Below are 20057 nucleotides of genomic sequence, written 5' to 3'. Positions count from 1 at the left end.
TCTTTAGGGCACCATTCCGACGTAATTTTGCGTGAGAAATCGATTAAGCGCAGTCCCAATACGCTGCGAGCAATGCATCAAAAGTTACAGCCGAAAAACTGAAAATTTCAGACGTCATTTCTCTGCTGTTGGTCCGACGCTCTTTCTCATGTGATTTCTGAGTTCCTGGGGGTCGATTTACTTCAGAGATGGTCATACAAATCGATTCTAAAACGATAAAATTTCGGCTCTGAAAATGAGCAAAAAAGTAAGGCCCTTTGGATTTTTGACGAACATTTTGACGATTCTGAAAAAAGCTGGAATGAATTTTTTAGGGCACTATTCTGACGTAATTTAGCGAGAGAAATCGATTGAGCGCAGTCCCAATACGCTGCGAGCAACGCATCAAAAGTTACAGCCGAAAAACTGAAAATTTTCGTCATCATTTCTCTGCAGTTTGTCCGACGCTTTTTTTCATGTGCTCTCCGAGTTCCTGGGGGTCGAATAATCCAGAAAGGGTTATTTAAATTGATTCTGAACCAAAAGATTCCTTACTCAAACAAAAAGTAACGCAAACTCGTTTGAACATTTCCATATATAAACGTGCCGAAATCGCATTCATCATATTTCAGATGATATGCGAAAAACTAGCAAATTATTCAACATTGCTGCAGCATTTGGTCCTCGGCTATTGTAGATTTTATTCCTGCACACGCATGGCTCCAATTAACCTAATTAAAGTCGTTCAAACGGATTGTAGAGAGAAAACCAGTGAGATACAAATATCGCAAAAAAAGCACCACCAACCTATCACATAGCGCATAAAAAGTTACGGCTCACACATAAAAAAGGCGGCGGGTTTTCAAAAAGGAGGGGAAGAAAAGTCGCATATTCATAGCTTTCTAGTTTCAGCTGTCTCTTTAATATGCCATAAGTCTAGTACAAGTGTTTAGGTGTCAGTGTGTAGTAATTCAAAAAGCTTCATGCATACTACATACAATATAAAAGCATCGACAATCCGAAACCTAAAAGTATGGCCGAACATTACATATGAATTCTGATTGAAATAACATAAAGAACGAGCCCAATTGTACATGATCTCAGGCATAATAATAAAAATATTACAGTAGTCATTCCTAGTTAGAAAGTCTAGTTCAATCTACAACTTGATTACAAACAAAGCACCTTCCATAGGTTACGATGTCTTCTGAGTGTCCCTCTTACTTCATGATTACACCATACATCAAATTTTGCCATGTTTCATTTGTCTTTATTATCAGCTGTTCATTCCATGGCAATCAGGCACCTTTTTGTGATATCCTTGAGGTCCCAACAGTCTAGGAAGAGTCGTACGAATAGATTCTGCGAAAAAAATTGCGGGTCCGATAATTACGAAGAAAGTAAAGCTAACCCCTTTGGATTTTGTGGTGAAAATTTTGTGACCATTGGAGACATGTATTTCTCATACTTAAAAAGTAATCTTGAAGATGCATTATTGGTCAACTCAAGATTCTTGTCGGACTGTGTATTTTGCTATTTTTTACTGTTTTATGAATAAATTCCGATAGTGCCAAGTATGTTTATGGTGCCAAGTACGCACTTACGAACTCACAAGCATTCAGAGTACGCACTTTGCCTGTAGCGTCCAGCGATTCCTAGACTTGTTGTAATCGTTGTAATTAAGTTCATCAGTCATTTAGTGCCATCTACGATTATGATAGGTAAGTATGTTGTGATCTGCAATGCCGGCACGACTGACTTGAATACTGACATCTTGTTTTAATCCTTCCTCTTACAGTTGATCCTCCGTTATTCACGTAAACAACAACAATATCTCCTTCGTGTTTCGGAATCACTGAAAATCATTCAAACATCTTTTTTCGTTGACTGATGATTGCTACTTTTATGGATGCGTTCCGAAATTAACTAGCAGCGCTAAAAAATCCCTAGGACGTAGCCAGAGCTAGTCACGAACTCTCCAGCGTGAAGGAGATGAAAGAGTTGACAGCGAAGCAAGCGAAAGTGCACCGTGGGCGTGTGGATGATAGCAGGGTAAAGGTGGCAGTGCCTATTCCTTATCGATTTGCGTGCAGGGCATTGAATCGATAACAGTAGTAGGAAACTGCCATACCGAGGCTCTCTTCACCGCCTCATATTCTTGCGTCGAGTTTCAATTTAGCTGGATGTCTCAAGCGATCTTCAGTCAACGTTTCTTCTAATCTTTTATGGACCGCAGTGTTAGAATTCCATTCCGCCAGTATTTCCTCTTGCTTTAATATGCCCTTCTGTGATTGAAATGGAGTAGAGGGTTTCGAATTTCTGAAAGAAGCTTCAAATTTCCCTGGCACGCCATTCGCCTGTCACGACGGCGGCCCGAACTTCCGTATGACACGTATGCCGTCCGCAATCTCCGTCACGAATCAGTTTTAAATGCTGTTGTTCCTTTCGGAACTTTTCAGCGGCGTTATATTTTGATATAATTAATCCACGTTTTTAAATCACGACGAATCTCCGCCTCAGCTTCTGCTCCTTAAGGACGCGGGAGGAAATCGTACGTATACTTTCCTTCGGCCGTGAGTCTCTTGATTTAAGGCAAACATAACCTACATGTGTGTCCATCCTGCCATCCTAATATTACTTTGAATTAAATTGAATAAATGAGTCGTCTGAGTGAATGGTTTGTGGCGTGTTCTCGTCGTCATTTACAGATCTGACCACGTCGCTTTTACATGGCGATATGTACTGACACTTTGCAGGGCTGTGGAAAGATTCAGTGCATGTGTCAAATTTCCGAAACTAGAATATGATTAATTAACGAACTTTATACAAGAGTATACGTAAAGAGATAAAAATTCCTGTACCTTCTTTTTCTAATTTCAGCCCCAATTTCTATCATGAGTAGTGTTGCGGAACAGCCATGCTACACGCTAATAAATATTCCAATGGATTCGGAGCCAATCAACGAGCTCCAGCTGAAACTCGATCTGGAGAAGGGTGACACCAAGATCAAAATCGAAGCACTCAAGAAAACAATTCATATGATTCTCAGTGGCGAAAGGCTCCCCGGGCTTTTGATGACCATTATAAGATTTGTGCTCCCATTGCAAGACCATATGGTTAAAAAATTACTTCTTATTTTTTGGGAAATTGTCCCAAAAACTTCTCCAGATGGTAAACTACTTCAGGAGATGATCCTCGTCTGCGACGCATATAGAAAAGACCTGCAGCATCCAAACGAATTTGTCAGGGGATCTACTCTGAGGTTCTTTCAGATTCTTTTTTGACTCTTGCCTAGCAATTAACTTTATGTGATGAATTGACATTATCCTTTACACCTAATCTTTCAGATTTCTCTGCAAACTCAAGGAGCCTGAACTTCTGGAGCCCCTTATGCCTGCGATTATAGCCTGTTTGGAGCATCGACATTCGTACGTTAGGCGAAACGCAGTTTTAGCCATATTCACAATATACCGTAATTTTGAGTTCCTCATACCGGACGCGCCAGAGTTAATCGCAAAATACTTGGACGGTGAGCAGGATATGTCCTGCAGAAGAAATGCATTCCTCATGCTGCTCCATGCTGATCAGAGCAGAGCTCTTGCCTACCTAGCTGCTTGTCTTGACCAAGTTCCAAGCTTTGGAGACATCCTTCAGCTTGTCATTGTCGAACTGATCTACAAGGTAAGTTTTGTTTAGTTTAGTTACCTATCAAAAAAAAAACAAAGTCCGTATACCAATGTGTTTACGAACTCTGAATTCATATTATTGTTCTAGGTGTGCCATGCGAATCCATCAGAGAGAGCTAGATTTATTCGTTGCATCTATAGTTTGCTAAACTCACCAAGCGCTGCCGTTCGGTATGAAGCTGCCGGTACCCTGGTCACCCTGTCTAGTGCCCCAACAGCAATACGAGCTGCTGCTGCATCCTATGTAGAACTGGTAGTTAAAGAGAGTGATAACAACGTGAAGTTGATTGTTCTGGATCGATTGATTGCCATGAAGGATAGTCCTGCCCATGAAAGAGTATTACAGGATCTTGTAATGGATGTTCTTAGAGTTTTGGGTGGGTTTAGATCTTGATTTCTTGGGAATTTTATAGAGATTTACAGTTTTACCTGATTGAAATCGTTTTCTAGGATCTCCGGCGTTTGAAGTCAGGACAAAAACCCTTGCTTTGGCCATGGACTTGGTATCAAATCGAACCATTGAGGAAATGGTACAACTGCTTAAAAAAGAAGTGATGCGGACTGCTGGTGGCGAACATGAAGATGCTGGTAGATACCGTCGGCTTCTGGTTAGGACCCTGCACGCCTGTTCCATAAAGTTCCCGGACGTTGCAGCAACGGTTATACCAGTCCTGACTGATTTTCTCTCTGAAAACAACGAAGCTGCAGCCACTGACGTTCTTATTTTCGTTCGTGAAGCCATTCAACGATTTGAGCCACTCAGGCCACTCATCATAGAAAAACTATTAGAAGTAAGAATCTCATTCTCTACCTCTTATCGAATATCACGTCATTATTACCTTTGCTATCTCCTATTTGCTCAGGTATTTCCACAAATTCGGTCGGTCAAAGTACACCGTGCAGCGCTCTGGATCCTTGGGGAGTATGCAGTCTCAAAGGAAGACATCGAGGCTGTAATGAGCCGCGTTAGAGCTGCTCTTGGAGAGCTACCCTTAGTCGAGGCAGAGAACAGGAGGGCGGCTGGCGACAAGCCGGCCGAAGATGGCGGTGCTCCAACGTCAGCGGCAAACCCAGCTCAACTTGTAACTTCGGATGGAACATATGCTAGCCAGAGTGCATTTAGCGCAGCATCGACTGGTCAGTTCCTGTTCTGAAGATAATTTTTATAAAATATGATCGAATATTGCACTGTGATTTTTCTTTCAGGTAAAAAAGAAGAAAAACGTCCAGCTCTGGTCCAGTACATGATGGACGGTGACTTTTTCATTGGTGCTTCTCTTGCTACAACACTTGCTAAACTTGTACTGCGCTACAAAGGTCTCGAGAGCGATGTTACGAAGAGCAACAGGATGCAAGCAGAAGCAATGCTCATTATGTCAGGTGTATTGCAACTTGGTAGATCCGGACTCCCCACTAAAGCTATGACCCACGACGATGCTGAACGATTAACCGTGTGCCTAAGGTCACTAGCCTGCCCCACTCCCATCATTCAAAAGGTTTTCACAGAGGGCTGTAGAGACGCCCTTAGCAGAATGTTCGCCGCCAAAGCCGAGGAAGACTCGCAAACTCAAAAGGTAGCCTGCCTTCTCCTAACGATTACAAGGAAAAAATAGAAACAATTAGATCCACGGTCTGTCGTTTTTTTTCGATTAATAGGCAAAGGAAAAGCCGGGCAGCATCGTGCAAGTTGATGATGCAATCCAATTCCTACAACTCAACCGTAATCTGGATCTCACCGGAGGCACGGGAGACGTTTTCGAGCAAAGTCTTAGCGTCGCGGTTGCTGGCAGGCCAGGTAAAAGGAGTTGAATGTTTATTTACCATCGTGAGAGACCACCAGATTCACGAAAATTGATTTTTCATTCGTGAATATATTGCAGGCGCGGCAGGAGACACGCCAGCGCCTAGCGCCTTGAGTAAAGTAACGCAGCTCACGGGATTCTCCGATCCCGTATATGCGGAAGCTCTGGTCCACGTCAACCAGTACGACATTGTCCTCGACGTTCTTGTTGTCAACCAGACGGAAGACACCCTCCAAAACTGCACGTTAGAACTCGCGACAATGGGTGACCTCAAACTCGTAGAAAGACCGCAACCCATAGTTTTGGCTCCAAGAGACTTTGCCAGCATCAAGGCGAACGTAAAGGTCGCCTCGACGGAAAACGGCATTATCTTCGGAAACATTGGTACGATTTCTTACATCCCTTTAGCAATTTTTAAGTGAGAATTTGCGAGATATTGCCAAGCGAGTTCACCTAAAAATAATGATTAAGCCTCTGGTTGTGGAACACCAATTGAATCTTAATTATGACACTTTAATCTTGCAGTATACGACGTGTCAGGCGCCGGTTCGGACAGGAGCGTAGTAGTTCTGAATGACATTCACATAGACATAATGGACTACATAGTACCAGCAACATGTACCGACAGTGATTTCAGGCGTATGTGGTCAGAGTTTGAATGGGAGAATAAGGTGTCGGTAAATACGACACTGTCAGACCTCCGAGAGTACCTCGCCCACCTACTTAAGTCAACCAACATGCGCTGTCTTACGCCGGAAAAGGTATGGCTTCCTGTAATTTTTACGATTCGATTTCAGCAAAATGAAGTTTCTTCTGCTATTTCATAGTCTTCTACCTTTTCATTCTTTTTCAAGTATTGTAATTTCTAATTCTATAAATTCTATTATAAACAGGCTCTTTCCGGCCAGTGCGGATTCATGGCCGCAAACATGTACGCAAAGTCGATATTTGGCGAAGATGCGCTCGCAAATTTGTCAATTGAAAAACCGATGCACAAACAGGATGCTCCAGTTGTCGGTCACATTCGTATAAGAGCTAAGAGCCAAGGTATGGCGCTTTCATTGGGCGACAAGATAAACTCGACGCAAAAGGGGCCTCAAACTAAACTCGTCCAAGCTGCTTGAGCACCGTTTGATTTATTCAAACTATGATTATTATTCATTGCAACATCATTCATCAGCTATTCGTCACGAGTAAATAGGCTGTTACACTTTGCCTCGCGACAAATTACGCCTAATGATACTGGAAACGGAACGAATTGTCAAATTTCGAATCCGAGAGTTACTGGAAATTCCATTTCCATCCATATTATGCGAAAAAGCCGCGTGACTCTGGTGGACAATTGAGTCCATGGACCTGACCGGCGATAGAAGCGTTGACTATATGATTTTCTGTAACATTTCTAACAATTGTTAATATTATTATTATTATTATTAATATACATTCATGTATCAATGAACATAACATAGCACATCTTACGACTTTAGTCAACTATTCCAGTATATTGTTTCAACATTATTCATGTCGGGACGTTCGTTGTAAGTGAAACCTATACATATGCGGTACATACATAGATTATACCAACATATTACATAATATACATTTATTGAAAATGAACAATGTACCAGAGTATTGCAAATAAAAGAGAGATTAAGGTATTAAGTACGTACATGTGATGTCCATCATCAGTCTATCCCTTCTCACAATATTATAAGTACCTATATATTTCTTGGAACGCACCATTTTAATGACTCTTAAGTGAGATTTTTCTAAGAAGATGTTTTTTTCGACTTGATAACAAACATAGAAATATAATAAATTATCAGGACAGTGTCTAAAAGTATTACAGCGAATAAAAAATTTGCTAATACCGTGCCACAAGCCAAGCTCACCGCCACATTCTAATTACGCGAAACTTTCTTGAGCGCGTTTTACTTATGTCCCACTTTCGAACGGCTCGCAAAGAAATAGATATTGATCCTCGCAATCACCTTAATTGTCCGTAGCGTTGTACAAGGCACTCTGCAAATTGCCAAAGGCGTCTAGACCGCGTCTTGAGATATCAGAGCCAGCCTCCTCCTCTCCTTGGTGATCTCGACGTTGCAAACCGCGGCGACCTAGGCACCGGCTTGACCAGACGTCGCTTATCGTTGTTCAAGTTCTCGGTTCCTTGACCCAACTCCGGGGTGTCCGGGGTAACAGAAACATCCGGAACTTTTTTCGTCAGGCTTTCGGCCGAAGGTGACGACGTTTGCTGCCGTGGAGTTTTCCCCGGACTGACACGCGCTCTGTTCTTCTTCGGATCCGAGATCACCTTCGACATGAGCGGTTTCACCACTCGACCGGGACTCCGTTTTACCGGCTTCGGCTGCTTCTCATCGACGTATCCAACAACCGCCGGAGGTCTCGACTGATCGAAAAAAATACCCTGCTTCATATAATCCATCTTTTTTCATGCATTACTCATCATTCAACAATCTATACGTATAATAATTTGTCTCCGTCAAATCGCTTACACTTGGCTCTGGGGTGACTGCGACTCTCTCATCGTCGCTCTCGTTTATATCCTTCAGAATGTGGAGAATGCTGGAGTTCGTCGTGTCCGGAAGATGAATGGGACTGACCGGTGGCAACGGACTCTTCGCGGCAAGCCGTCGTGCCTGCTCCATGGCCAGTTTCAAGCTCTTCTGGCTCTGCAGAGATGCCTGGCTGTTGCTCCTACCGATCTGCGAGCTTTGAACTACCCGGCCGACGACCTGGACCCAAGTTGAAATTCAGGTAAAACTGGCCTGCGATCTCTGTGATCGAATTTATAGTCTCCTAATAAAAACTGGAAGGATAATTCACCTGGCCCCAACGATGACCCGCAGATTTGAGCACCGCAAGACGGGCGACGCGTCTCCACCGTGCCGCGTTCTCTTCGCCTTCTGGGGGCTGCTGCAACGCGAGCTCTTCACGAGCCTCTTCTTCGGCGAGACCGGCGATCGGTCCCAGAACTTGGAAGCCCTTCATCAGGCGTCTTTCCCATACTCGCATCTTACGGCCCGGGCACGCTGTGGAGGCGGAGAAACGGGTTAAGGATTAATCACAGGTGATTCCATTATGCGAGCTCAATTCTAGGATGTGAACTTATGTGCAAGATGCTGATGGATAGTGGAGGTGATTGATTTCTTGAGGTATTATGCACGAGTGCTTTCACAGGCCAGATATATGGATTTGGAAGTCGGTAGGAAAAATTTAACTTATTAGTAATATACTCGTCCGCCTCGTGTACTTGTGTTTGTACCAAAACGAGTACAATGTTTCAATCTTGGAGAGTTAAACTAATCGTTGTCTTAATTGAAAAATAAAATACCGCTGTTATGTAATTTATAAAACATGTAATTATTTCTGTAATACCAAGCTAAGAAATTGTGCAAATGTAGAATGCAGTAGCACAATCATGCCGAGCGCGGTTTTAAGGTGAAACCTAATACTCGTGTGGGGCTTCTAAGGGGGCAACTGAACGATCGAAACAAATTAAGGCTGATAGAATCCGCAGCCCTGCAGTGGCACCACGCTACACAACATCTTTGAATCTGGGGTAAGTATCAGAAACGCCGTAGGAAAATACAGGCGAGAATGCATAGGAATATATATACACTCACTTCTATCCTTTGTATCGACCCCGGAAATATCCATGCCGTTCCTGCCCAGGATATCGAGAAGCTCGCACCGCCAGGAAGAAAGTTCCGACTTCAACTCGTGGACGTTATCTTCAGTCACCGGCTCCATAACTTGGTTGTTGTGATCCGCAACGACGTAACGCCAGACCAGAGCCCTCATCACGCCTTCGTATCTAAACCACACCGTAAGCAGAAAACTCTAGTTTGTCAAACCCCGGAATTTTTTGTTTTTTTTTCCACTGATCATCATCACGATCGGCTACCTGTGCTCCTGAAAGCGTTTTCTCCTGCTGTAACCTCGGCTCGGTTTCATTTTGCGCTCGCCACAGAGTCTAAGAAGCATTTTTGGAGCTGGTACCAGGTTGAATGGCGGCGGTAGCGTCCCACCCTGCTCGAAGTAGCTCATCCAAAGCTTTGTTCTCGCGAATTTCCACTCGATGTCCGAATGATCCTAAGATGAATGATGATCACGACAGTGTTATTGCATGGGTTGATTCTCGCGCAGCAAGATTGATCGATGTAATTCACCTACCACGATAAGCGTGTAGCTGTTGCTCATCATCGCGATCAGCAGGTTCAGCAACACGATTACGTTGATCACCGAGTACGAGCCAAACATTAGGAGACCCCAGAATCTCGTGTACGACTTGATACCTGAGGAGAACGAATGTTCATGGAATAAATAAACCGGTGCAGCTCTTGAAAGAAAAATTATAAACCAAGGAATTTGTCGGTACTTGTTACCTGTTAACTCGAAACTATCGATTCCAACACCTCCGAAGCTCGCCCAGAAGAGACTCTGACAGGTTTCGAAGAGGCTGCTGAACCTACGTGAGAAGAATGAGAAGAAGAGGGAAAGAAAAGGTAATTGAGATGGAGTGAAAAGAGGTTGACGTCCTACCTTCGCCACCGGGAACAGGCATCACCGGCTCCGTCCCAGTCAGGTGCGATATCGGCAGCACCGTAACACTTTCGTCTTTCCAGCTCAGCGAAGTACCAAAGAAGCTGGTTCAGGCCGCAGGCAAACGCGAAGAGCACAAGAGTGTAGATGAAAAAGAACTTGACAATATCGATCACCATTCTGCCCAACGAGATCTGTCCGGATCACGTACAAGTTCCGGTTAGATCATTGCATTGAAGAAGACTTGTTTCTATTTTAAAAATCAACCTTGCCAACCAATCTGCTGGACACAGGAGAGTAAAAGTGATGTGTATACCTGAAGGGGTCCAAGGTGTGGATCGATGCTGAATAGATGGACGAGTTTGAAGGCACTGAAGATGTTGGCAGCGGAGAAAAGCCCTTCAGCGACCAACTGGGGATCGAAATCCGGCCATTCTTCTCGTGGAATCGTCGCAGTGTCGGGATTTCTCCGGATCTCAGCGGTCTGCTGGACGTAAGCGGCGACTCTGAGGATGGCGGTTGTGACGTAAAGGGTGTTCCGGGTGAAGTCGATAAAGTTCCAGAGGTCTCTAAGGTAGCTGCGCAATCCGTCGACCCAGACCTCGCGAGTCTCCTGCAAGATGAACCCCAGAACGTAGATAAGGACGATACACTCCAGCGGGGACGGGCCGACTCCTCGCTGCCTCAGCAAGGATTTCTCCAAGTTTTTCCGCGCCTCTTCACCGCCGAGGAGTCGCACAGCTTGGACGTCGGCGCGCTGCGACACGAGGATCAGGACACCTGTTGTTGCACAATTTTCAAATTTTCATATTCAAATGTGCGCCGAATATCGTTCACCGCTGCACCGATGGGCTCCGGAAACTCGGCTGCACTCACCAAGGAAGAAAAGGTACGACGCTGCGTGAACAAGGAACTTGACGAAGGGGTTCCGCATCTGTCGACCCAGTGTCGAATCGGGGGCAAATAGATAGACGAGACAGTGTAGCGGAAATAAAAGAGCAGTTCTGACCAGCATCCAGATCCGTTTCGCCGTCGACATCCGGCGGAAGCCAGGTACCCCCTCGTACCAAATAGCAGCCAGAAGCTGCTGGACGTGAGGATGAGCAACGAAATGCTTTTGCTTGTAACGAACCGCCGTCTCGAGCCGCGGCAACGTCTTCATGGCCGTCGAATCCGACTCGGCAATTAATTCGTCGTCCGGGTCGTGGTTCAATATCGTCGACAGTTCCGCGGTGGTTCTCGCCTGCTGTAGAAGGTCAACGGCAAAGCTGAAGAACAGTAACGAGACAAACTGTAATTCGCACTTTCTTTTCAAAGACATTGTGAAAAACAAACTTGACACAAACCGTTCAACCTGCTTTCGAAGCTTGCCGTACTCGGCACGGGCTTCCGGCTCGGCGAGACCAAGTTGCCTGAGTTCCCAGCTGAGCTGGAAGGCAGTCATGATGGGGTCGCTCGAGCTCAGGGCAATGAGACAGGGGCTGGCAAGGGCTCGGTACTCGGACAATCGCGTGGACGAGAGGCGTAGGGGGTCGTCGGCGGCGGCACGAACGCAATCAGGGCAGCCACACTTGATGTCGTGGGGCATCGGGAGGGTGGCACCTCGGTCCAGGAGAAGCTTCAGGATCTCGTAGTTATCGCGCTGGGCGGCGAGGATGAGGGGTGTCGTTCCCGGCGGGAACCTCGCCACGGCAGGGTCAACCCTCTGCCAGCTGTGGACGACCTCGTCGCCGCCCCCGCCGTTAGCCAGACTCGATCTCTTGCCCCCCGTGGCTTCCGGCGACGAGGCCAACGCGCTGGCGGCCTCTTCTCCACGGAGCAGCTCCTCGTGCTCCAGCAGCAGCTCCACCGCCTCCACGAATTCTCCGTTGATCGCGTGCAGCAGTGCGTCTCCCGTCTCCACCCCCATCACCACGAGCAACTCAAGCATCTGGAGGTTTTCCGCTTCGATCGAAAGCGCCAGAGCGCCGCGGCCTAGGCTGTCTACGCAGTTCACGTCCAGGGACCGCGTTTGCTGTCGAGTCGAAGGCCGGATTGTATACATGGCACTTTTTCAAACACATTATTTAGAATTCAATAGGCAATGGTTTGTCAGGGAAATAAAAATTCTTTCTTTCTGGTACGATACTCATTTGAGCCTGATGAATATGCACATGAAAAATTATCCCGACTCACTATGCGAAATATACGTGCCATTACACCTGTCAAAATAACCGTTCTTGTCGCCTTGGCGCGTATATATTTACAAATTTTGCACGCTGCTGAGTGCCAATATTGCAGATGTGCTCCAGGCGTAAATCAACCGCGAAAGACGAGCCGAAATAGTCTGCAATATCGAGCAGTATCACGTATATCAAAGAATAATAAAATTCCCTTTTCAGATCCCTTTGTGGCTGGCGGGGGTGGCAGACGAATACTTCACCCGTGATATATTATACATCGGAGTAGTTAAATATCGAATTCGAATTCGTTGAAGCTTGACACTTTCGGCCCTGGTTGATGAAAGAAAAACTTGATTGATTCGAGATACTTGAACGTGTTTAAACAGAGCGAATAAAATAGTGAAACAAAAAGAAACACATATGCGAAGAAAAAATAAATCGTTCTTTCTACTGTCAGCCATGGAACGCGGTATATACGCGCATCAAATATATTATACTATTCTGCGATAATTATAAGGTAAATAAATGCCCGGGTAAACAGGGAATCGTGTTACCCGTGACCGAGCGGGATTATTCGCGGCCTGAAGCATTCTGCGCACGTTGGCTAGATCGCCTCGTTCGACGGCCAGAAGATATTTTTTCTCCTCCAGCTGAAGCGGCCGTGGAAACTTCACGTTGTAGTCGTCGGCCTCGACCCCGGCTTCCACCTGCTTGCTCGTCTTCTCCGTCGCCTGATGAGGTGCCATGATCGACACGTGCCTTCGAATACTTGGTGAAAAATAATGCGGAATATGCTCCGAAGTTTAAGGGAGGAATTCGTTCAAGGGTCGTCGAAGGTTGGAGTCGTTTAAACTCAAGCTCTGCAACGCTTTCGAGACCTCGTCAAGGCTCCGCATCGCGCGACACTCGAGCATTCGCATTCAGACCTAGACATTTTATACTTGCAGAGGGGAGCAGATTGAATTCAATTAGTATCCAAAGCTCTACCAAGACTCTGCGCATCGTCGACGTTCTCTCTCCAGCTGGGGGTTCGCTAATTCGCTTACGCCTCAATATCTCGTTAACGAGGCAACGTGTCTTCTTTACATGCAGCTGATCCTCCCCCTCTTGTTTTTCTATTTCTCGTTACCTTACCGCGGTTGCACCAAGGTCGAGATTTTCTCACCCCATTTCTGGGCGCCGCGATCGGTCAGACACGTCATCCACTACAATAGCTCGACCACCGGACTTTTGGAGCTCACCGGTTACCGCCGATAAAGACGAGGAGATGAAGAAGAAAGGCCGATCGTAATGGGGTTTAATCCCTCCGGAGACCTCGGGCTGCTCCCTGAACTTTCTTCGTTCTTTTTCTCCGTCCTCCCCCTGGGTCAACGAAATTGCGAAATTGTCGCTCCATCAGATCAGACCATCTCGGCGTCGTCTGTTCCCAATCAATTCACCGCTGCCTCTTCAGCCCTTGGCCGATTTTCATCACCGATGACACCTGACGGTGTTAAGTCCTGAAGATTGGAATGGTGGGATACGCCATTCCTGTTTTTCGCTCATTTTTCGAAATATCTTAAAATTGATAAATCTGAGACACGAGTTTTGTAGCAATGCTGCATAGCGCATGAGCAGCTTGAGAATGAGCTGACATTTTGATATTCAAACACCGCGGAAATGAGTCAACCGATTTATCAAAGCTTGAATTTTTTCATCTCCTTCTCTGTGATTGAAATACATCTGATCAAGGATCCACTGACTTGGACCATTTCTGCTTTCTCATGTTCAATTGTGTTCGTTCTATTGCAATTATACGAAGCATTGAAAAAACGACGAGCGATATCCAGGATTCAGAATATCCAAAGCAAATTGGAAAATACGCAGCAACATTCTTTGTACGATTATAATCGACTGACACGCAACGTCGAGCAATGCCTACGTAAGTAAAAGACTTTCACGTGACGATCATACGGTTTTGCGTTGTGAGAACTAGCGAGTAATTCAACAAAAACGATGGAACAATCGAGAGAGTCTTACAGGTTCCAACTGAAGCCTAAATGTTGTTACGTAAAGTCTCTCAGGGAAAGAATGACCAACGTAAGCAAGTGTTGCGCGGATGATCGAACAGGAGGTAACTGCAGGTGATGGAGTACATCAGAATCTTCTGCCTGCTATATATTCCCGAGTTTTACGCTTTCGTACGTCTATCTTTTGAGCCATAAGCTGTTTAACTTGAGCCTGAAAGTCTGGCGTCTAGACCTCCTTTCTCATCAAAAATGTTCCACGATGGATCGAGTGTAAAAGCCGCTAACATCATCCATCGCGAACGGTCGCGAATTGGTTGAGACTTTTGATAGAACTTTTCCCCACGTAAGTATTGAAGTGCCAATCCACCAACTAATGCTACCAAATCAATATGAGAGTGAGAGAATATTGTCTTGAGAATATCGTCTCAATGTCAACTCCAGAAACAAACCCAATCTGAGCCCCCGAAGTTGCGGTGTTGTTAAAGTGGAAATATAAGAATGGCATTGTGGGTACTCGGGATAACCGCGTCCTAGTTCAGTCGTCAGCCTCTCCATCACGATCGTCTCCGGTCGGTTGACCTTCGTAGTGGTTTGAAGACTGGTGAGAGTGGTTCCAGTTCTGCGACTGGGTCTTTGGCCGCAGGCATGAGGCGTTCACCTGTTACACGCTACAGGAACAACGGAAACAGGGTAAATCAGGGGTGGAAAAGAAACAATGAAGAAGAAGAAGAAAAATGGAAAGGCCAAAGCGACCTTGCGGCCGTCACTGACCACCAAACTCTCTACGGCCAGCACGTCTGGCAAAGTGAAACTGCGTAGTCCGAAGGGAAGGAGAAGAGGGGATGAAAATCGGGGAGTTGTTTGCGGAACGACTTCGCCCCCGCGGCTATCTAGCCAAGCTCTGTTTGCTCAGTAGCTCTGTTCGGCCTGCGTCACGTGCTTTGACCGTTTCTGCTTCCCCGCCCTCCCCTACCGTCCAGCCCTGGTTCTTCGGGCTCGCCACACTTTTCCCGCTGTCTCCACTGTGTACCCTTATACCCTCCAGGGGTGGGGTTAGGGGGATATTTATTCTTATGAGATTCGCATTATCCGCTTAAGGCCCCATTACGGCCTCATATTCCCGGCGTATAATACTCGACCGCTTATCATTGAGGAGAGAAGAAAAACCGCGATAAGGGAGAAGGAGAAAGCGAAGAAAATGAGATAAAAAGTCTGCGAACGGACCGCAGTGCCCACGTGCCGTGCAATTATTGACTCTTGGTTGAAAAATTTCGAGGAGCTGCAAGCTAACAGCCCGGAGGAAGGCCGCTGGAGTCCCCGAAGCCGATATGGCGTCGGATGAAATATTGCGGTACGATGACGGAGAGTTTTGGAACCGGGGAGTAAAGTTAAGCCATTAAGGGGCCGAATTATAGCCGAATTGCGGAGGCTGCTGTACATGTATATGTATACATATAACCACCTCGTCGTTTTACCGTTTTTCCGCCGACGCCGCTACTTCTTTTATAGGATCGTCGTCCTCCTACCACAGAACAGCACACTTTCCGTGCCGGTATCCACTCCTCGGTAGAAAGAACCTCCTGATGTTAAAAAAAATCAACCGCAGCGCCTAGACTTTTCGTGTCAGGGTGGTAATTAGTCAGACCACTAACGAGATGTAATCTCAATGGTACACGGAGACCATTGAATCTTTTGAAAAGGGACATAACGCTTTTGTAGGTAGACGTGGGCGAGGATGAGGATCATTTAACTTCCGTTTGGAGAACTTTTACAAGCACAAAACGTCCTGGTTCCAGAATAAACCGTGCCTATCTCGTCGATCCGAACACGTGGCAGGTTGATTCTCGACCTGGGATTATTGTGTCCAGTTGCTGATGCGTATCGTAGATGTGTCTGAATGCGCGTGGAAAATTTGTGCGTGGGTGAAAGCTGGAGTGAACGTGGCAGAATCGATATGGCATTTCGTCGCTGGTCCAGGTTCTGTACAGAAAAGATTCAAGGTAAAAAGAAGCCGGTATGCGGGGTACCAGTTGCCACCGATCCGGCTTGGTACCAGGCAAAAAACGATCCCGATCCCCTTCCTCGCATTCCTCTTGTTCCCCGGCTGCTTCACGGTTATATTAGTTCCCAACACGGCATCAAGTCGCTCAGTTATTCTTAAAGTCTATCCGGGTTTACGCGGACCGACGCAGAGCGGCTTGACCTTGAATCATCAACCCAGCGCCATGCGCCTCTTCATTTTCCTCGTTGCCGCCTTGACCCTCATCGCCCCGGAACGCGATGCCAAACGTGTGGTCAAGCGGCCCCCGATTCAGTTCAAGTACACCACTGAGGACCAGGACGTTCAAGCCACGAAACACGGAGGTGGAGGTGCATGACAACATCCTAAAACTCTCGCTCATATAATATGTATAACACGATTGGTCGGAGCGGGCGGAAGGCAACAAGTGTTCAAGCGATTCAGCGTTTCTTGATCATCCGACAATTCTTCAGACGATATTATTAACACCGACATCGTTTATTCGGTAGGAAATTTTTAATCCCTGTTTTTAACGCAGGACCGTTTCTTTTTTTCCACAGGGGGTGGAAACAAGCACCACGAAGAAGGTGGTGGGAAAAAGCACAAGGAGGAACACCACGAGTCGCATGGAGAAAAAGGCAACAAGGTACCGAATATATTATAGTTTGGTGGCCATAAGCCAGGCTACTTTCTCCTCGGCTTTTCCTCCTCTCTTGCGAAGAGGTCGCGTGTCTAATGGGGTACGGTGGACGGGGAACGGGGAACGGGGAACGGGTGTGTCGACATATCGGTATAAGCCGGGTATAGTACGCGGGTTGGACAGGTGACATTAAACAACGTATATTGTACGGGCAAGCGAATTCCTTCTCCCTCTCGACCCTCGGTTCTTGGCGCCGGTGAAAGAAAAAGTGATAAAACGAGGGGGTAGTTCGTCTTTATCTGGTACGACAGGGCGCGGGGCGCAGTCCGTCCCTCGGGATATCGGGTATACCAAAGATGCGGACTATGAGAGCTCATGTCGATTCTTGCTGTTCCGTAGGGATATAAAGGCATCCACGAGTTTGACAAGGGTGAAAAAGGCCACCACGACAAGGAGGGGCGCAAGCATCATTACGCGGAGAAGGGTGGACACGAGAAGAAGAAGCACGACGAAGCCGGTCACTACGGGGAGCATCACCACGGAGAGAAAGGCGAGAAGGGTGCAAAGTTCGGCGAGGATGGTAAACACCAGAAGGGGCACAGCACCAAGGGCGAGCACAACATATTCAAAAAAGCACGTATCTCTCCGTTAAACTCTTAACAATAAATGAAAACTGACTGAGAAAGCGTGATTTATACTCATTCCGAAGCTCTCTCGATTCCAGGACGAGTACGAAAAGAAGGAAGACTTTTACGACGAGTACCACGAGGGTGGGAACCAGGAGAAACACGGGGGCCACCACCACGAGCACGAGGGAAAGAAAGGGGGACACCATAAGAAGGGACACCACGACGGAGCGAAGCACGAGGTACGTCGAGTGATCGCCGATCCTATTTCCGGGTCTCCATTTCACGCCCGTTGACGATTGTATTGTTGCAGGAACACCACGGAAAGAAGAAGAAACACGAGAAGGGGCACCACCACGATGACCACAAAGGACACAAGAAAGCCCAGGGTCACGATTCCAGTCATCATGACAAGTCCAAGTACGGGAAGAAGCGCGGTCACGAGGAGGGGAAAAAGTGGGCCCATAAGAAGAGCGGTCGGTGAACCTCGATCGCTGATCCACCGTCAGATGATCGACGATCTCCTACAACCGATGCCAAATACATTTGTTCACTCTTGTACAAGTTTTTTTATACTCTGTGTAATTACGTCTACTTTAACATAAAAAAATTGCTTGTACCTGTCCACCTTTGCTCATTTACACGATTCCTGCCAATGGAGAATGGAGAGAAATTTTTCTACGCTTTTTATTTATTACATATTTAATCGTTTTAACGATTATTCACGTGATGGAAATACGTAAAGTTACTGCGCAGCTTGGCTGCTGGCGAGGCTACGCCGTTTGATAGGGAATTAGTTGCTCGTCACGGACGACCGAAGATTCTATCGAAACTCATTGACAGCAGAGCGTTGCCGAAATCGGACCAACTTCTGAAAGTTATCCTGCGCAATTGTGGAGTGTTCACCTATTGCACGTGTAATTCATCACAATCTAGCTGCAGTCTTTGGTAATTTCCGGTCTTTCGTGACGATGCTTACCATGATTAATTACTTCGAATTTATGCTTTGAGCTATTCAAAACTGGTCACCAGGTACGTGGACTCATCAGATAAATTCTACGCTAACCGGAACTTGGCTAGATGACGATGTTTTGACAAGCTGATGTTTTTTTTTCTTGATTAAACGCATTAGATGATCGATAATTTTGGATCTCTGCAAGACTTTACTCTCTGCACGCTGTACTAAGGAAGGTTCTCGATGTCCAAAGACACTTTAGCATTTGATTACGAGAACCTAGATGAAATTACGGTCTGTGACGATGGGCAACAAATTACGGGTGCCAGCTTCTACGCTCTGGAGCGACCGGATGCTAAGTCTGGTGTGGCAATAATTTTGTAAAATATTAGCCGATAAACGTTGCGCAAATCCTGTCGTGGCGCGAGCAACTTTGAATATTGTATAATGCTAGTTACGTTGAATGATTCGGTGATTTGGTAAATACCGTATAACAATCGGTAATGAAATTGCGATGCGGTCAGGTAAACTGTGGCATGGGGCAATGCATTCCTACCTCTTCAACACGATATAATATAACCACGGTTTATAATACTCTAGCAAAAAGTGAAGTAATTTCCATAGAATTACCGTGTTGTTCAATTTCAGGGAATACGTGCTTGAATACAGAGTTTCTTTTGATATCGTCAAAACGGATCAAGTATATGCAAAGTTGTTGGATTTAAATCTCAGGAGCGTAATACCCAAATGGAACGAACACTCTCTCCATCGAGTCTAAAGGTTCGCACATAGTCCGGTTGGAGGAAATACTTAAGGATCCTAAAGAAAATGAAATGAGAAACAGTTAAGAGTACAAGAGTCTGTGACCAAGAGGTGTCGTCCTTGAAAGAAACGAATACGATGTTGTAAAAGTGGACACTGGTGTGGTAGAAGCAATTCTAATAGACAAAACCTCTAGATTGGTAAGCCTCTATAAGCGAACAACCGTGAGGAAGTGAGAAAGTATGAATTTGTCACCTCGGGGTATAATGCTCAACCGAAACCAGAGTCACGCTCCAGAAGTCGAGGGTCTTGGGAAATCGAAGTGAGCTGAAGAGAATGATAGGATGAATATCCAAATGTCCAAGGCGAAGACTCGGGGATGAGAGGTTTGGATCGAAAACTAGTAACGGAAGTGTTTCTACCAAGGTTTTTGTCTCCCACCATGGATCGTCAACGTTGAACCAAACGTCATTTGACGCAGGTAGCAATTGATGAGGCGAACTTCTGGCCACACGACAACGCGTAAAACCTCCTGCACGTCTAACCGCGGACACTGACCATAATCAATCATGCCTTCTGCAATAATGTTGAGAGCGAGAGTGAGAGCGACCGCCTTTTCTTGTGCAACTAAATGACGACAATTGTATCTGCCTGCAGGACGACGGGTAGGAGCTACTTTAAGAGAAAGGAGGAAGCAGCGAAGGGGAGGAGAAGGAGTAGGAGGACAAGCCGCGGGGGGCCGACGACGGTTAATCGGTGGAAAATCGTCTTATCATTCCCTCAGTTTGGGTAGGACCAACAGACAGACGCTGGAGTATAACTGGGTGTGCCATACAGCGCGAGAGGTCAG

At 46.1% G+C, this 20057-nt stretch overlaps 3 protein-coding genes across 4 annotated transcripts; 2 read left to right on the top strand and 1 right to left on the bottom strand.

Annotated features, from left to right (window-relative positions):
• Positions 1-462: 462 nt before the first annotated feature.
• Positions 463-18115, top strand: LOC124412562 (histidine-rich glycoprotein-like). 2 transcript variants are annotated; one of them, XM_046892539.1, is made up of 6 exons: positions 463-468; positions 16368-16574; positions 16785-16870; positions 17264-17497; positions 17589-17732; positions 17804-18115. In XM_046892539.1, exons 2-6 carry the CDS (start codon positions 16430-16432, stop codon positions 17972-17974), a joined length of 780 nt encoding a protein of 259 aa, XP_046748495.1. In that variant the 5' UTR covers positions 463-468; positions 16368-16429; the 3' UTR covers positions 17975-18115. The 2 variants fall into 2 exon arrangements, with proteins under 2 accessions (XP_046748495.1, XP_046748496.1); XM_046892540.1 differs by lacking the exon at positions 463-468 and having other exon boundaries at positions 16352-16574.
• On the top strand, positions 2339-7125 carry LOC124412558 (coatomer subunit beta). Its single transcript, XM_046892534.1, has 11 exons — positions 2339-2530; positions 2860-3241; positions 3327-3660; positions 3754-4042; positions 4116-4456; positions 4529-4802; positions 4872-5239; positions 5322-5460; positions 5546-5851; positions 5993-6228; positions 6361-7125. Exons 2-11 carry the CDS (start codon positions 2874-2876, stop codon positions 6589-6591), a joined length of 2886 nt encoding a protein of 961 aa, XP_046748490.1. The 5' UTR covers positions 2339-2530; positions 2860-2873; the 3' UTR covers positions 6592-7125.
• On the bottom strand, positions 7471-13117 carry LOC124412557 (transient-receptor-potential-like protein). The gene is made up of 12 exons (XM_046892533.1): positions 12750-13117; positions 11380-12047; positions 10910-11301; positions 10350-10813; positions 10034-10227; positions 9877-9959; positions 9665-9786; positions 9396-9583; positions 9115-9305; positions 8315-8520; positions 7984-8223; positions 7471-7877 (listed from the first exon to the last, which is right to left on the bottom strand). Exons 1-12 carry the CDS (start codon positions 12939-12941, stop codon positions 7530-7532), a joined length of 3288 nt encoding a protein of 1095 aa, XP_046748489.1. The 5' UTR covers positions 12942-13117; the 3' UTR covers positions 7471-7529.
• Positions 18116-20057: the final 1942 nt, after the last annotated feature.

The sequence above is a fragment of the Diprion similis genome, chromosome 11 (assembly GCF_021155765.1).
Source record: "Diprion similis isolate iyDipSimi1 chromosome 11, iyDipSimi1.1, whole genome shotgun sequence".
Classification (NCBI taxonomy): domain Eukaryota; kingdom Metazoa; phylum Arthropoda; class Insecta; order Hymenoptera; family Diprionidae; genus Diprion; species Diprion similis.
The sequence above is the reverse complement of the archived record's forward strand: the minus strand, read 5'-3'. Positions and strand labels throughout refer to the sequence as shown.